The following is a 15,803-nucleotide window of genomic DNA, read 5'->3' as shown; positions in this document are numbered from 1 at the left end:
CTAATGCTGACCACATGACCCTGCCCAGACAGGTACAGGACATGTGATGTGGACATGTGACCAGCGGCCATCTTCTGTCCTGCAACGGACCGTGCAGAGGAAATTAACGGACTGATTAAAGGGCCAGTAGCATTTTAATTCTTCATTACAGTCTATGTCACCAGCATTTTCTGCTAAGGGGAGCAAAATTTTAAATAACAACTAATTACATATTAGCTTATATTTTGAGTGCCCACTTGTATATGAATTATGCTTATTCCTGGAATACCCCTTTAAGAACAAAATGCACATTCTATTTTAGTCACTCCCACAGGTAACTTCACCTTTAGACCAGTTTCAAGCGTGTTCATTGGATCAGACAAGCCCGCTGTGTCTGTTGGCCAGGACACGCTGTGAATTTGACTGATCAACGTCTCTTTTTATGTAACTGGCCTTACACAATTGTAAGTTGACCTTTTATTAATGTACACTTGTTATTTAACGCATATCCTGTTGTTTTAGGCTCCTTTGGCCCAACCAGAATCTCCAACAGCTTCTGCCGGAGAGGATGTACAGTCACTTGCTGACTCTGTAGAGTCAGACCGCGAGTCAGTCTGCAGCAACTCCAATGTTAACAATGGGAAAAATGGGAAAGAAAAGGAAAAGGAAAAGGAAAAACAAAGGAAAGAGAAGGAAAAGAACAGAACTGATTCTGTGGCAAATAAGCTTGGGAGCCTCAGCAAAACACTGGGAATTAAATTGAAAAAGAACATGGGTGGCCTTGGGGGCCTAGTGCATGGTAAAATTAGCCGGGCAAATTCAGGAAATGGGAAAAATGGTGATTCCAATGAAAAAGTTAAAAAGTCCAAATCTCGAAAAGGAAGCAAAGAAGAGTCAGGACAGTCTGCTAGCACCTCACCTTCAGAGAAAACTACTCCATCGCCCACTGATAAAGCAAGCATTTCACCTATTGATAAACTAACAAACAGATCACTATTGGATAATAAATCAGACCCTTGGAAATATAGCACAGATGTTAAACTCAGCCTTAATATTTTAAGAGCTGCCATGCAAGGGGAGCGTAAATTCATCTTTGCTGGACTCCTTCTAACCAGTCACCGGCATCAATTTCATGAGGAGATGATTGGTTTCTACTTAACCAGTGCCCAGGAGCGGTTCAATGCGGAGCTGGAACAGAAAAGAAAGGAAGCCGAGAAGAAAGCGGTTTTTAACGGGTCTTCTTGCAGGAAACTAGACCAGGACGGATTTGTGAAAGAGAAGATGGAAACATCTCCTCAGGATAGGGCATCACCAATTTTGCCTCAAAGCCATACAACACAACTAGTTCTAAAACTAAAGGATCGCTCCAGTCCTACCCCTGCTTCCTATCCCTCACCCAGCAACGGTGCTAAGAAATGTGGTTCCATGCCAGTATCTGCCCATTACAGCCATACACCACCAGTCCAAAGGCAAAGTGTTATTCATCTACATGATGTCAACTCCAAGTCGCCGAGCTTCCAAGATGACCCTTATAAGCCAGTTGTGGGCTCTTTGAAAACTTGTGCTACATATCCTCAACAGAATCGGTCATTGTCCTCACAGAGCTATAGTCCAGCTCGATTATCGGGCATACGCACAGTGAACACAGTTGAATCCCTTTCATATGAGAAACCCACAGAGCATAAATCTCAGACATATACAAATGGGTTTAACTCTACAGATATTCGGGATTGCTTAGAGTATGCGGATGAGGAGTCTCCTCAGACATGGTTGAACAATGACAAAAATAGTAGAGGCAGAAGTACAGGCTGCTCAATATATTCTCTTCACCAGAGCAGGTGTAAGAAGGAGAACTGCTCTTTCTATGGACGCCCCGAGACTGATAATTTCTGTTCTTACTGCTATAAAGAGGAACTGAAAAGACGTGATCGGGAAAATAAAGTGCACAGGCACTGAGTAGATATAAAAGGTCTTGACCTCTTATCATTTTTTACATGCAAAAATTCAATACTAAAATCACTTTAATTGCAAGGGAACAAAATAGCCAAACTGGAGAGCAAGGGAGAAATAATGGAGTGGCTTGCTGTTATACAGGTCAAGCTTTATTAGACTGCTCAGAACGTGAAGGAATAAAAAGCCTTTGTTAGATTTTTCTTTCTCTAGTCATTTTCATATGTTAAGCTGAAAGGTTGGTCATGTCACAGTCAGTTCTGTGTATGATGTGCGGTTGGTTATAAACTACTAAGGTGCCTGATTTCTTTTGCTGTCACTCAGGTAGGTAGAAAGGATCATTATGGTGGACTTCTCACCTATACTCGCTGAAGGCAGTCAGTTTGCGGTGTGTCGTAATATATGACCCAAAAAAAACCCGCTAGGTACATGACACATCACTGATTCATGAGCCCTAGCACATCCGATGCTTTTGTGATGTCACAGATTACAGGTCCTATTACATCATACCACAAATACATCTGTCTCCACTGTGTGCAGAGGGTGAATCCCCTTTTAAGATTTCCTGATATCAGTTTTGGTTGTATTTAGCCAAAGCACCTTTCTGTTTCATGCACTTTGCCTTCCATCCTGGTCTGGGTTTCTTTGGGAGGAATATTTGTACATTTGTACTCCACACACATTTTACATATTGGTACTTGTCCAGTATATTCACGCTAAAGATGTCATAACTGGTCTCTGGATGACTGCTTCATGTAAAGCCATGCTGATCAGAATTTAATGTTTATGTTAGGTTATTTTGCCTTTAAAATCTGCTCTTACTACTCAGTGTGTCTTTGGGGTTGTTGTTGTTAAAATATCATTTTGTCGTCAAATAATTTAATGAACTTGAAAAAAATTATTCTTATAAAAGGACTCCATAAGAGAGATTTAATGAAGTAAAGGGTCCCACACACTTATGTGGTCTGGGAATCCTGGATCGGACAGGACTTCTTGCACTATAGTGATACATGAGGTAAAGAGTCCATTCTTCTCCCCGCAAAATGGCACCAAAATGTATTCATGATTATAGCAGGAAAGTAGGGACTCCTTGTATCATATATCACTTTGATTCATGGAGTCTTGTCCCGATCACTGTAGTTGGTCTATGAAACAGAACACTGTACTGTCTGTGATTCGGGGACCAACCATGGCAGTGTGAATCTTCCCTTAGGCCATTAATATCAGATGATAGCCCTACTGATCTGATATAAATGGCCTAGCCATCTAAGGTTAGTTCATTAATATCAATACTTCAAAAAAATAATAATAATTATGGGATGATCATTAGATAATGTGTAGTGTAATACGGTGATATAAAGTCAAATGGAAGGGTGAATATAGCGTTACCATTATTAAAAAGAAATGTGAATTCTCAGGGAATGGGATTAACATCTATAAGAGAGACCACTTACTTTTTCATAAATTGACACAGCAGCTTATTTCTTTTCCAGAGAGGTGACCTTAGATGTGGAAACCACATTCCATAGTATTTAACCCAAACATAGGGTTGTAGTTCAGCCCATTAACACAGTAGTCACAGCACAATGTGCAAACTTCTACAGGCACCAAGACTATACAAATAAAGAATATGTCAATAACATCAAGCCGGACCTGATAAATATTCCTACAAGATTTGGTTTTAATCCTGTTTGTTCATAACGTTTATTAAATATTCTGATAAGGACATATTTATGGCCTATTCTCCGGATACACCATCAAAGTGAGTGAACCCTGGCACCCATGTTGATCAGCTGAGACACTATGGCTGCTCCAGTGATTACCTCAGCCTTTCTACATGCTTGGCATCAGTAGTAGCATTGCAAGGAATTTTATCTCCATTCCCTTCATGCTATTCGACAACAAAGATAAAAGACCATGACATTTATTATCTACAATGCAGCCCATTTAAAGAGATGATCCATAGCAGTGCTAAGAACCAGACCCCATTGATTGCCTATCCTGAGGATACACCATCAGTCCTAATCCTAGTAAACCCCTTTAAATATCATTATGATACATAAGGCTATATAGAATCTGAAGTTCTCATGTCTTCCCACAGATGGCTAGTTCCATTTTTAGCACTGTATGTAGTTCCTACTGAAGACAGTTTAAATAAGTTTTCTAGTTTCCTGATCTATGGGTGGGGGTCTAATACCCCCCCAATACACTACCAGCTAGAAATATAAGATTCTGGCCGCCTCTAGCCCTGGAATCAACTCCGAGAATGGAGCCTGAAGAACTCCATAATAGTAGTGGCCAGGATAGTTCACCCGTCCAAGTGATCTATGGATGAGTCATCAATATCAAGTAGTTGGAGATCCCTTTTATCTTTGGGAGCAATGCTATAGGAAATCAGAATATCAGCCCTAATATCTAATACAGCTTTCTCTCATCACAGCAAACCTATTGTAATAGTTTTTCTTTATATCAGTAGAAACACCATACTAGGAAAGTATAAAAATTAAGTCCTAATCCTTTAGAGCTTTAAAAATGAAGCTGTTGCAGTTAGTATGGATGCAAACCAGTGCAGAAGTAAACCTCCCCTAAACCAAATCTGTAATGCCACAACTGAAGAAAGAGTTCAAACGATCCTCAGGTCCAAAGCAAGCATTTGATTATAAATATCCAATATGTAGTAAAGATATCTGGTGCCTATGCACAGTGCGCTTTGGAAGTCCGAGATACGCCCCAATGTACCTTGCCCTTCATGAAAATGTACATGTACATAAGGAACAAGATCATTATGTGATCATTTCTGATCATTATGTGAGTAGTAGTGGAGAATGGACTACTACATACTCCATTCTGCATTATTAAGAAGATGAAATCTAGTGGGAAATAACATCAAATAGTGAGTGTTGCACGATATGAATTTTACCACCTTTTACTCCATAGAACAAAGAAATGGTAATTACTACATCAATATAATTAGAAAATGAAACCTTACACCAATGAATAAACATCTCACATGTTTTATCCTATGAATATCTGCTTCATGAATTAATTACTAATTAATTTCTGGATATAACTGTATAAGGAGCCCTAGCAGTGATCCCCAGCAAGAAGCATGCCATTCTGTGTAATGAATAAATTCATACATGTATAACAATATAGGATTGGAGGGCAAGGGACAGAGAGGATGGAGTAGGTGAGTAGGTGTTTTAAGAACAAGGTCCTATTCATTCTGTATCATAGAGAACCCTTGACGAGTAGACGTCTAGTGCGTTAGGTTTATACATAGGACTTCCATGTGGCCACTCGGCAGGATATTTATGTGCCAATAAACATACGGGGCTTTAGCCACTGATGAGCTGTCATCAAATAGGGTATTATAGGACATCTACCATCAGATTACCAGATGGTAGATGCTTACCACTCCTCCCCGTTCTGTTTCCCGCTGCTGTAATCTTCTTTTTATATGTTTCAGAACAGCTGCATTTAGTAGAAACACTTTTTAAATATGCAAATGAGGTTGAGGTGCACTGCAGAGCACCTATTGGCTCTGCAGATGGGGACAGGACTGGGAGGTGAGTAGTGAGCATCTACCATCTGGTAATCTTATAGTAGATGTCCTTTGAGAGGGAGCTCAGAAGGGCAAGTCTGTCTGCCAGTGAATAATACATAGCTGTAATGCCAGACAAAGTTGCACTCGTATACAAACAACAAATCTGATAATAATGACGCATATATTTAGGATAGGACATCAAAATGTAAGTTTTAGAAAACCCCTTTAAATAATACTAAGCAATAGTATGGGATCAACACTAACACATAGAATAAAACTGTTTTACTATGAAAACTCTTTGACAATGTGTACACTATTCTTTATGGGGACATGGGAGATCCAGAAAAAGGGCTCCTGATGACAGGTTCCCTTTAAAGGGTAGGTTAACAGGTAAGGTTAAAGGTGCTTACCTTGAATGTTGTGGCTTATATCACGGGTTGGGGGTCTGTGACTACTATGTTTTGACTGCCCCTTTAAATCTAGGCACTTGTAGCTGATAATGTCTTGCTGAGTTTAGATATTAAATGACTAAACTAAGTAATATATCTCTTATTTGGTTACCGTCACGTTTATTTGGTATAGTATAATTTTTTAAGTATGGAGAGGGGTATTCTGACTATTCTGAATATTACTTTCCCTAACCAATTACAATTTTGGCTTGTTCAATATCTATACTAAAGTGGTACAGCCCCTATCAGCCTGTGTGTGTATCATCTACGCAGTCTATGTGAACCCCAATGAACTTTCTACAGGTTCGGCAGTGTGATAAAATATCAGTAAACTCTTTAGATTCTGTGTTGCTTGTCATTTGATTTGCTAATTGCACAAAACTGTAGAAGTCTGTGAATAATCTTGATGTATTCTAACATGTTAGTGTATAATAGGAGTCGCTATGCAAATGTTTACCCTAATATACTGCCAGCCGTATCAGGCTACAGTGTTGGGTGAAGGGATTACTGTTACTATGTTTGTTTGCTTTATACTATATTCAGAGAACTGAATGTTACAGGGGTGAACTGCACACCAATTGGGATATTATTTGTGCTGATTTTCGAATGGAAACTTCTCACAGATTTGACATATATTGGTATAGAAGTATTTCACAGTATGCTGGGTTGTATAACATAAATAATGTCCACTGTACAGCCCCATGTTCCACTATAACATCCCATCCACAAAGCTCCTGCCTACTCATTGTCCTCTCTAATGTAATGATGAGAACCTGGTCCATGTATAGTGGACGTTCAAGGATGAACATCAGTAGAGCTCTGTGATGTATAGGATTATATGATGTGGTGCAAGATTTCCATATTTAAGGGAAAGTAAATCCTAAGAAAGTAAGGGTCCATTGCCCAAATAGAGTGATTGACCCGGCGTGTGGGTGGGGTAAGGCTGGGTTCACATCTCATTTTTAGCCCTCCGTTGTAAGTATACATCAGGTGGATTCCGCCCAACGTATTCAGAAATGAGATGTGAATGAAGCATAATAGGGGTCCTGCCAGAAACTGCAACTAATAGGGGTGTTTGGGGGTCGAGGCTGCAGAGTGGGCTCACCCCACGCCAACACACAAGCTAGCACAGTTCTACACCAGGCAGGACCTGGCATACAATTTTCCGGCCACCTTGATGTATAGAATTATAACTGGGATCTCACTCAAAAATAAGAGGCTTTTGCCTGCAAAAATTTTTTATATGTTAATTTTCATATGCTGGGATCCAATCTTGTCTAGCACCATATGTATTTGTATACTTACTTCCCACATAGCTGTATGAATACATCCTATGCTTTATGGGTCAATGCAAAAGCAATGAGAACATATTGGTGACCGTCCATAATAATAAAAATGTAAAGTGTGTGTTCTAAACACTGGTACTTTGTTTTGGAGTACATGGACATGGGGTTATTGTTATCTCTTACATTTGTAATCTAACCATTGAAAGGACTGACTATGATTGTAGGAAACTTTTCAGCTCTGGCATTTTCATGAAACTAATCTGTGTGTAGCTGAATATTTTTTAACATGTTGTTGGTAGTATTTATAAAGGCCAAATGTGCCATTATAAACAAACTATGGCCTTTTCGGGTTTTTGGTTTGTTGAAAGAATTCTGTCATATGCTTTATTTTATCATATTGGTTTATGATAGAAAACAAACTGTATTTTTTTGCAATTTACACACTTTCTAATTTCTTTGCACATCCGACCATTAACAATCTAGTGAAAAAAAATAAATAGTATATTGTTGAGAAAATAAGAGAAAGTTGTTTGTATGTGTTCTGTTTGTAGATTAAAGGCTGTATTATGTTGAAATTTTACAAGCCAAGTTTAAATTGTAATATAGAACTTATTTTTATATTATTTTCAAAATATGCTATAGAGCAATATTTTGCGCCTTTATTATATACAGGGTTTGTCATTTTAGTAGATTACCTGCAGAGCCATTGGTAGACCATGACATGAAGATGCTTTGTAAACAGTCTAGTAAGTTATGAATGCTATTTATTGTTATGCACACAAAATGTTTATTGAAAGTTGAAATATATGAATGGTTTCTATTAAAATTGTCTTATGCCTTTTTTCTCTTACACTTCTCAGTGCAGATTCACCATAACAGTGTGATAAGTTACAATATGTGGCAACTATTCTTCTAGAACCGCATTGTGTTGTATCTGTGCTTTTTACATTTTTGGAAATATAACAAAAAATGACAACTGAGTTTTGTCAAAGGGAGAACCCCTAAGAAGTGCCACTTGGAGAATGTCAGGTTGTGCAGGGTCCCATACACCAACTTGTAACACCTAGTTGTTAGAAAACCGTGAACTTGTGTTCTTCTGTCTGGTTGTCTTGCTGGATATAAGGGCCAAGCTGACCATAAATAGCTCTCCGCTAGTACAACAGACTTCTGATACACTCAGCCAAACATCCATTTCTATAAACGGGGTTGTCCCAAGTTTAGACATTATCCCCTTTCTTGTGAATAACAAGGTCATTGTTGGGAAAGACTGCTGGAACCTTCCTGGAGAACAGGAATCCCCTTCTTCCTAATGGGTGGCGTGGCAGGCTAAGCATGATCCCTATTGCTCTACATATTAGCGTCGGAACACCGGTGGATCGGGGATAGCATCTAAACTTGGGACGACCCCTTTAAATAAGGACAATCTTGAAGAACCAAAGCATTTGGACAATTAGAAATATGGGGGACCATCTAATGGTCATCTAATGTGCCCCATACACATTAGCTGGTCCCCCAATGTATGGTCAGCTTAGTTTACTAGGTGACAGTGACCATAGGCAGCTATTAGAGGATACTTTAATACAGTATCACAAATAAAAGTTCTCATGTTAATTCCAGCCCTTCCTCGCTGTCGGCAGAATTGTGTATGGGTTAGGTAGGGGATGGAGTGTGGTGATCTCTAATCCAGGTACATAACCTACTATGTGGCAAGAAGGCAAATGAAGTACAAATGATTTGGGGGAATGTTTTTCTTAAATATAAAGAATAATTCTACAGCCCAGAATTATTGCATTTCTTAATGACTAGAAAATTGAATAACACTGCCACTACAGAAAGAGGGAGGATGTCTCCGCCTCGCAATCCTATAACGTTCTGGCAGCAAGTGTCAGATTGTACATCTATGCTTTATTCTAACTACCACTCCCACTAATTATCATCTACTTGCTGGAGGTTTCTTTGTGTATCTTCATGAAATCATTTCAAGCTCATTTCTTTTCACAGCTGAACACATTTATTTAATAGCCTGAATTAGTGTCTTATGTAGAACGTGATGTACGTACATACATTTGCATTCTACAAGATGTATTTCAGCATAAACTTGATTAGAAGAAGACATAAGTTGTCTCCTCCATGTATATTATTCTTCATTTAAGAGTACATATGGGACACTGTACTGTAAGCGACAATGGTAGAGGTTGAAGATGTGAAGCAAAGTGAGGGGCTGGAGACATGAGCGGCAGATATTGCAGCAACATTTTATGGCAAAGAGAAGTCATCATGAAAATCTTTACACAACGTAGCAGAATCAGCACCAGTTAGTTGTTAGATGCCACTTCTGCGCATGTTTGATCAGGACAGTAGTCACTGACTAAACTTCCAGTCTGTGAGACAAATTTTGACCTCATGCACTCAATCATATTTGAGGGCTGAGAGCTAGCCCCGTTAAAGGGTTTGTCCATGAAAGAAAGTTCTCAAATTTCAATCTCCTAGTGATGTTTACCCAATAAAGATAATTTTAACCCCCTTACTTTATAATTATTTGTTGTTTTTGCTCTTATCACTTCCTAAACAGTTCAGTTTAAGAATACAGAGTATGGGTGGGGACTCTCTAAGCAGACACTTCATGTGCTATGAGATACTGTGTGCTGCCAATGTGCTTAGAAAAAGAGAGATGAGACAGGTCATAGATGAGAGATAATGAGATACATGGATATAAAACACAATGACACTCGGCTCTGCTAACTCACATAGTCAATAAAACACACAGTCATCTCTGCTATAAAGACCTTATCTCTCTGTAGCTTTTAGAGTAAGTCTCTGCATGCTTCTTGCTGGCAGGAAGTCCCACTGTCTAATATGGTCTCGTAATGCAGGGGGGGCAGAGAGCACTGCAGTGTGCAGACTAGAGAAGCTATTCATGAGAAAAATTCAACCATATTTAGAAGATGACTGAAAGAGACAGGTTGGAATTATATCTGTGAAATGCTGTATGTTTGTGAATAACAGTGAATTAAAGTGTGTGTTATTTTGTAATCCTGAATATATTTAAGAATATTGTCGTGGGAATACCCCTTTAACTTCTATTGTGCACCAGGCTGCTTATTTCCCTGACACAATGAAGTATGCAAGGTTTCCAAACGATTTAAAGATATTAAGACATAACAAAACTATATAAATTTGGGAAGTGTAATTTGAATATTTGTCAGTTTCACCACATTTGAAATTTTGTTCTACTACAGTACACAAAATACTAAAGGGTAAGATTTATACCACAGATAACAACAACCTCTAACATGGCTGTGTAAATGGAAAAATAAAGAAGATATGGCTTTTGGAATGAGGCAAGTGAATAATGTAAAAGGGACAGATTCAGAGGCGTAACTAGGAGATGCAGCCTCCCATTCCCATGAAAAAATGCATATTTGAGTTACAATCAAACACAGTATATACACACATTGTATATACATACAGCATATACACACATACATAAAGTACCATATACACATATGCATCATATACACAGACATATAGCATATTCACATATATGCACACACATATAGAGCATATACACATCACATGCATGCACATATACAGATATGCAAATATTCAGATACATAGTATACAATATACAGACATACAGCATATACACACACCACATACCCCAGATGCTGTGGGTCCCAGCTGCTATGGCTGGTTCTTCACGAGTTTATACTCTGCAGACAACATACTGTAATAAAATGTTTCATGAGTGTCCTCTGTTCCTGATCAGTTTTTTCATCCCATGCTCTGATTCTGCACAAATTTCTTTGTCACTCCTTGCATCACAAGTAACTTTGCTCCTCTGCAGCTCTCTCCTCCTAATCTCTGCTCTCCACACACTTTATTTACACAGTAATGAACCTGTTAACCCTTAGTACTAACACAGCACAGACTATACACTTCATGTTATTATTGCACTTCTTAGGCCACTTCTTCCTCCACTTGATGACAGCTGGCAGACTAATTCCGTACATCGATACTGTATCTACAGACAATGCAAAGCTCAGTAGTTTACTTGTTGGATTTGCTGTTGAGAATACAAGGCATCATGGAAAGTGAGGGCAGTATGATCAATTCTGGAGAAAAAATGGGAAGAATTCAGACCCTACCCACTTCTTTGCTGCTGAGGTAGATTTTTGACAAGTAGCTTCTGAACAGAAAAAAATGCAATGACTTTGGCAAGAAGAGGGTTATCACACAATTTAGACATAGTTCTGGTTTTTTGTGATGTTGTTGGACTACAACACTGTCAAAGTAGTCAAATACACACATTTGACAACAATAGCACACATTTTCCTTAATGGTATTTTGATAGGAAACCTACTGACGAATCAGAATGGAGTACACAGTATTAAGATTATATTACTATTGTTCAAAGACATCATAACTTCGACTTTAAACAAAGGGTTAATTCAAGATTAGATAACTGAAGTTGCCAAAATGTTGCTGTAGCGTAAAGTAGTAAAATAAAGGGCCCCAAGCTGTACTCGCAAGCCAGTTATTTCACTTTTTTAGATAAACTTTCTGAGCCTGAGTTCAGTTGAGGTTCTGTTTTGCTACCTAATGTAATTGTATTGGACAGAAGCCAAATCTGATATAGTAAAAGCGTGCACTCATATATTTTCCACCCGGCCCGCCACGTTCCTATTTATAATTAAATATATCCAGCTAGCGGCTGTATGGAGAAGCCCTGTTACTCACATTAGTGCTGAGTTACTACAACTGCTGCAAATTATGCTTTCAGGTTGCCAAATACAGTCTGGACAATACGATATCTAACCAAACATTACCGTACATTTTATTACAGCAAATTGCAGGGATTGGATAATACCATTCTGCATTTTACGTTATTTTGGCGGCATAAATGTTTAAGTTATTTTACACAAGGTAAGAATCAAATCGTGACTATAAATAAAAGTGCTGGCTCCTTCCGCCCGGAGTGCTAGCTTATATACGTGTTTATTACATATTGTGTATCATATGTATATGCAGAATGAGGTTTAACATCTGAAAAATACATCAGGAGAGGGCAAGCAGGGACAGAAGAGCCTGTGTTCAGCTGAAAATAAATAAAACTAATTTCCTGATTTATTAACCTCTAAATGGCCAGATTAGTGGTGGCCATTTTTTGTGTATTTGCATTTTTCTTACGTTTTTTAAAGACTTTATTGTTAGTGCATTTACTCCTTCAAAATTATTCAATTCCTTAACGACTGCTGTATCAGGTTTCTACAGCGGCCATTCAGGTCTACTTCTTCTAATGTGATGCATCAGAAGAGGGATGGTCGGCTCCAGGTTTCAGTAGGCCCCTGGCCAACAGAGCCTTAGTGGGCCCATTTGAAGTGAACTTACGTGGTGGCATTAAAAATTTAGAGACAAAAACAATTGCCTGTTTCCTAGTTTATCATACAAAACAGTTATTTTATATAAGCCCCCCCCCTCCCACCCTATGGATTCATTAGATACAGCCCCCCTTACCGCCATGGATTCCTTATGTACAGTCTTATGTGGACCCCCAGCAGCTCTGGGCCCCACCACCTGCCCGGGTATGCCCAATGCTGGCGCCAGCCCTGAGAAGAGGTACCCTGAACAGCTGACGCAAAAATATGATACAGCACTCGGTTGGGAGTTGTCAATTTTCAGTAAATAATTGATATGGTTTGTGTAATAAAAAGTTATACAATTTTCCAATATACTTTCTGTATCAATTCCTCATGGTTTTCTAGTTCTCTGGTTGCTATCCTGCTATAGTAAGCCTCTATGTTTACTTCCAGTGGATAGAAATCTGTCCCTGGTCATGTGATGTCACACAGGTGCACGGCATGTTATATCGCACATTACTCTCTGTGATAATAACGTCTTGTGCACCTGTGTGACATCACGTGACCAGGGTCTTTCTATCCCCCGGAAGTAAACATAGAAGCTTTATATAAAACGGCAACAAGCAGAGATCTAGTAAACTACAAGGAATTAATACAGAAAGTATATTAGAAAATTGTATAACTTTTCATTATGTATTTTCAATCATTATTTATTGACAACCTGCCAAGAATAAGATCTTACATAAATGGTGTGAATAAAAAAATTTTGATTTTTCTAAAATGTCATTTCACTTTAGCATAATATGATACCTTGTATAAATAAATAAAAAATAACATCATTCTAATGGTCTTTGTGTTAGGACCAACAATGCAAAGTTCAGTATGCAATTTTGGGATTTGGAGCTACAACTTGCCCAATTAATTAAATGCTTAGGACAGTGGTGGCGAACCCATGGCATCATGGCATGAGACCTCCCTGTGGGCACCCAGGCTGTTTTCCAGGCAGAGTTTGCCAGACATGGCATCTTCCTACAGTCTGCGTAATTTTAAAGAGATCCATCTAAAACTGCCTGGGACTGTAGGAATAGTAAGAAGGTGTGATTAGGGTTGGTTTAGAGCTGTTAGAGAACTTGCTCCAGGCCTCCACGATTCTTCCTATTCAGTGGGCCCTACCTTCTTTGAACGGTATTGGGGCACCGGAAGTTATGTTACTCCCATGTTGACACTTTTGGAAAAGTTTGTTTGTTTTGGGTCACATTTTGGGCACTTGAGCTCGATAGGGTTTGTCATCACTGGCTTAAGATATCTGCACTATAATGGTGAGCACATTTTTGAAGTTTGGACCAGCATCTCATACACCGTATGTACATAGAAGGATTAACCTGGGCATGATTTGGATAGATGGGCTTCAGAAGCCCCCTAGTCAGCTGCTCTTGCTGGCTGGCCACACATCCCCAGCAGCAATTCTCACTGTGATGAGCCGGGATTGTCTGCTATATCTGAAGATTCATTGTTGTTATTTTCTTCCAAACTTGTTCTCCTCTGTGCTGTCTCTGCTGGTAGATGGTTTGCAGGAAACCATATTTTATTAATTCCAATTATCATATCATCAAAGAGTAAAAATATATATATATATATGTATAATTTCTTTCCAGGATAAAAATGGTTAAGCAGAAGGAACCTGTTCCTCGAAAATGCCCACATCCCCCTATCTCTGCTGAGTCACATTAGCTCAGGAAACAAGCAGACTGTTTCTTGATTACTGTAATTGCAGCTTCTGCACGGAGAAGCTGGGAGCAATTGTCTGTAATCTGAGCTTTTTGCTGGCGCCTCTGGGAATTCTGGGTGACTATCTTGTGTCAAATTCTTCACAGGAATTGATGTGGCAAATACATAGATAAAGGCATAATGCAGGACAATGGAGAATACACCTGCATGCAGATTATTATTCGGATTAATATTGTATTGTCAAACAAGCATCTGATTGGACCGGCGTGAGATATTGTTCCATTTTCTCTGCCAAAATTTGAATACAATTTATATGTACATCTCACTTGTGTATTCACATTCACAGTATTGTCCACATTTGTCTGACCATATAATAATCTTTATTTATATAGCGCCATCATATTCCATAGCGCTTTACAAATCATAGGGGACATATACAAGTAAAATACTACAAAATAAAAACCGTCATAGAACAATAGGAGTGAGGGCCCTGCTCACAAGAGCTTACAGACTATGAGGATGAGGGGTGACAAAAGAGGTATAGGAGCTTTTATAATGGTCCAGCCATTCTTTATAAGGGAACAGTATGAAATAATTTGGTGTCTAGCATGAAGAAAAAGACCCATAACATTAAGTTTTTTAGTTGATGAAAGTTTGAGTGTTTTCTTCGGGGAAAGTTAGGTGACCAAAAATCTGCTGGATTGCGTTTTGTATTGAGGAATTTATTACTGGGGGATAAACAAAGCAATATATTGAACTTTCATGGATACAGCTATACCAATGATCTTTTTTATATATTTATTAAATCATATATATATATATATATATATATACACAGTCACTGGCCACTTTATTAGGTACACCTGTCCAACTGCTCGTTAACACTTAATTTCTAATCAGCCGATCACATGGCGGCAACTCAGTGCATTTAGGCATGTAGACATGGTCAAGACAATCTTCTGCAGTTCAAACCGAGCATCAGTATGGGGAAGAAAGGTGATTTGAGTGCCTTTGAACGTGGCATGGTTGTTGGTGCCAGAAGGGCTGGTCTGAGTATTTCAGAAACTGCTGATCTACTGGGATTTTCACGCACAACCATCTCTAGGGTTTACAGAGAACGGTCCGAAAAAGAAAAAACATCCAGTGAGCGGCAGTCTGTGGGCGGAAATGCCTTGTTGATGCCAGAAGTCAGAGGAGAATGGGCAGACTGGTTCGAGCTGATAGAAAGGCAACAGTGACTCAAATCGCCACCCGTTACAACCAAGGTAGGCGGAAGAGCATCTTTGAGGCAGATGGGCTAGAGAAGCAGAAGACCACGCCGGGTGCCACTCCTTTCAGCTAAGAACAGGAAACTGAGGCTACAATTTTCACAAGCACATCGAAATTGGACAGTAGAAGATTGGAAAAACGTTGCCTGGTCTGATGAGTCTCGATTTCTGCTGCGACATTCGGATGGTAGGGTCAGAATTTGGCGTCAACAACATGAAAGGATGGATCCATCCTG

At 39.1% G+C, this 15,803-nt stretch overlaps 1 protein-coding gene across 2 annotated transcripts in view; it reads left to right on the top strand.

The window, feature by feature from the left end:
* The window catches only part of OTUD7A (OTU deubiquitinase 7A), a 133,152-nt gene extending 125,049 nt beyond the window's left edge, over positions 1-8,103 (top strand). For both annotated transcript variants that reach the window (XM_072148030.1, XM_072148029.1), the window contains one exon: positions 502-8,103. In XM_072148030.1, coding sequence (XP_072004131.1) covers positions 502-1,935 — 1,434 coding nt within the window. In that variant the 3' untranslated portion in view covers positions 1,936-8,103. The remainder of the gene's footprint in view (positions 1-501) is intronic.
* The last annotated feature ends 7,700 nt before the right edge of the window (positions 8,104-15,803 follow it).

The sequence above is a fragment of the Engystomops pustulosus genome, chromosome 4 (assembly GCF_040894005.1).
Source record: "Engystomops pustulosus chromosome 4, aEngPut4.maternal, whole genome shotgun sequence".
Lineage (NCBI taxonomy): Eukaryota > Metazoa > Chordata > Amphibia > Anura > Leptodactylidae > Engystomops > Engystomops pustulosus.
The sequence above is the reverse complement of the archived record's forward strand: the minus strand, read 5'-3'. Positions and strand labels throughout refer to the sequence as shown.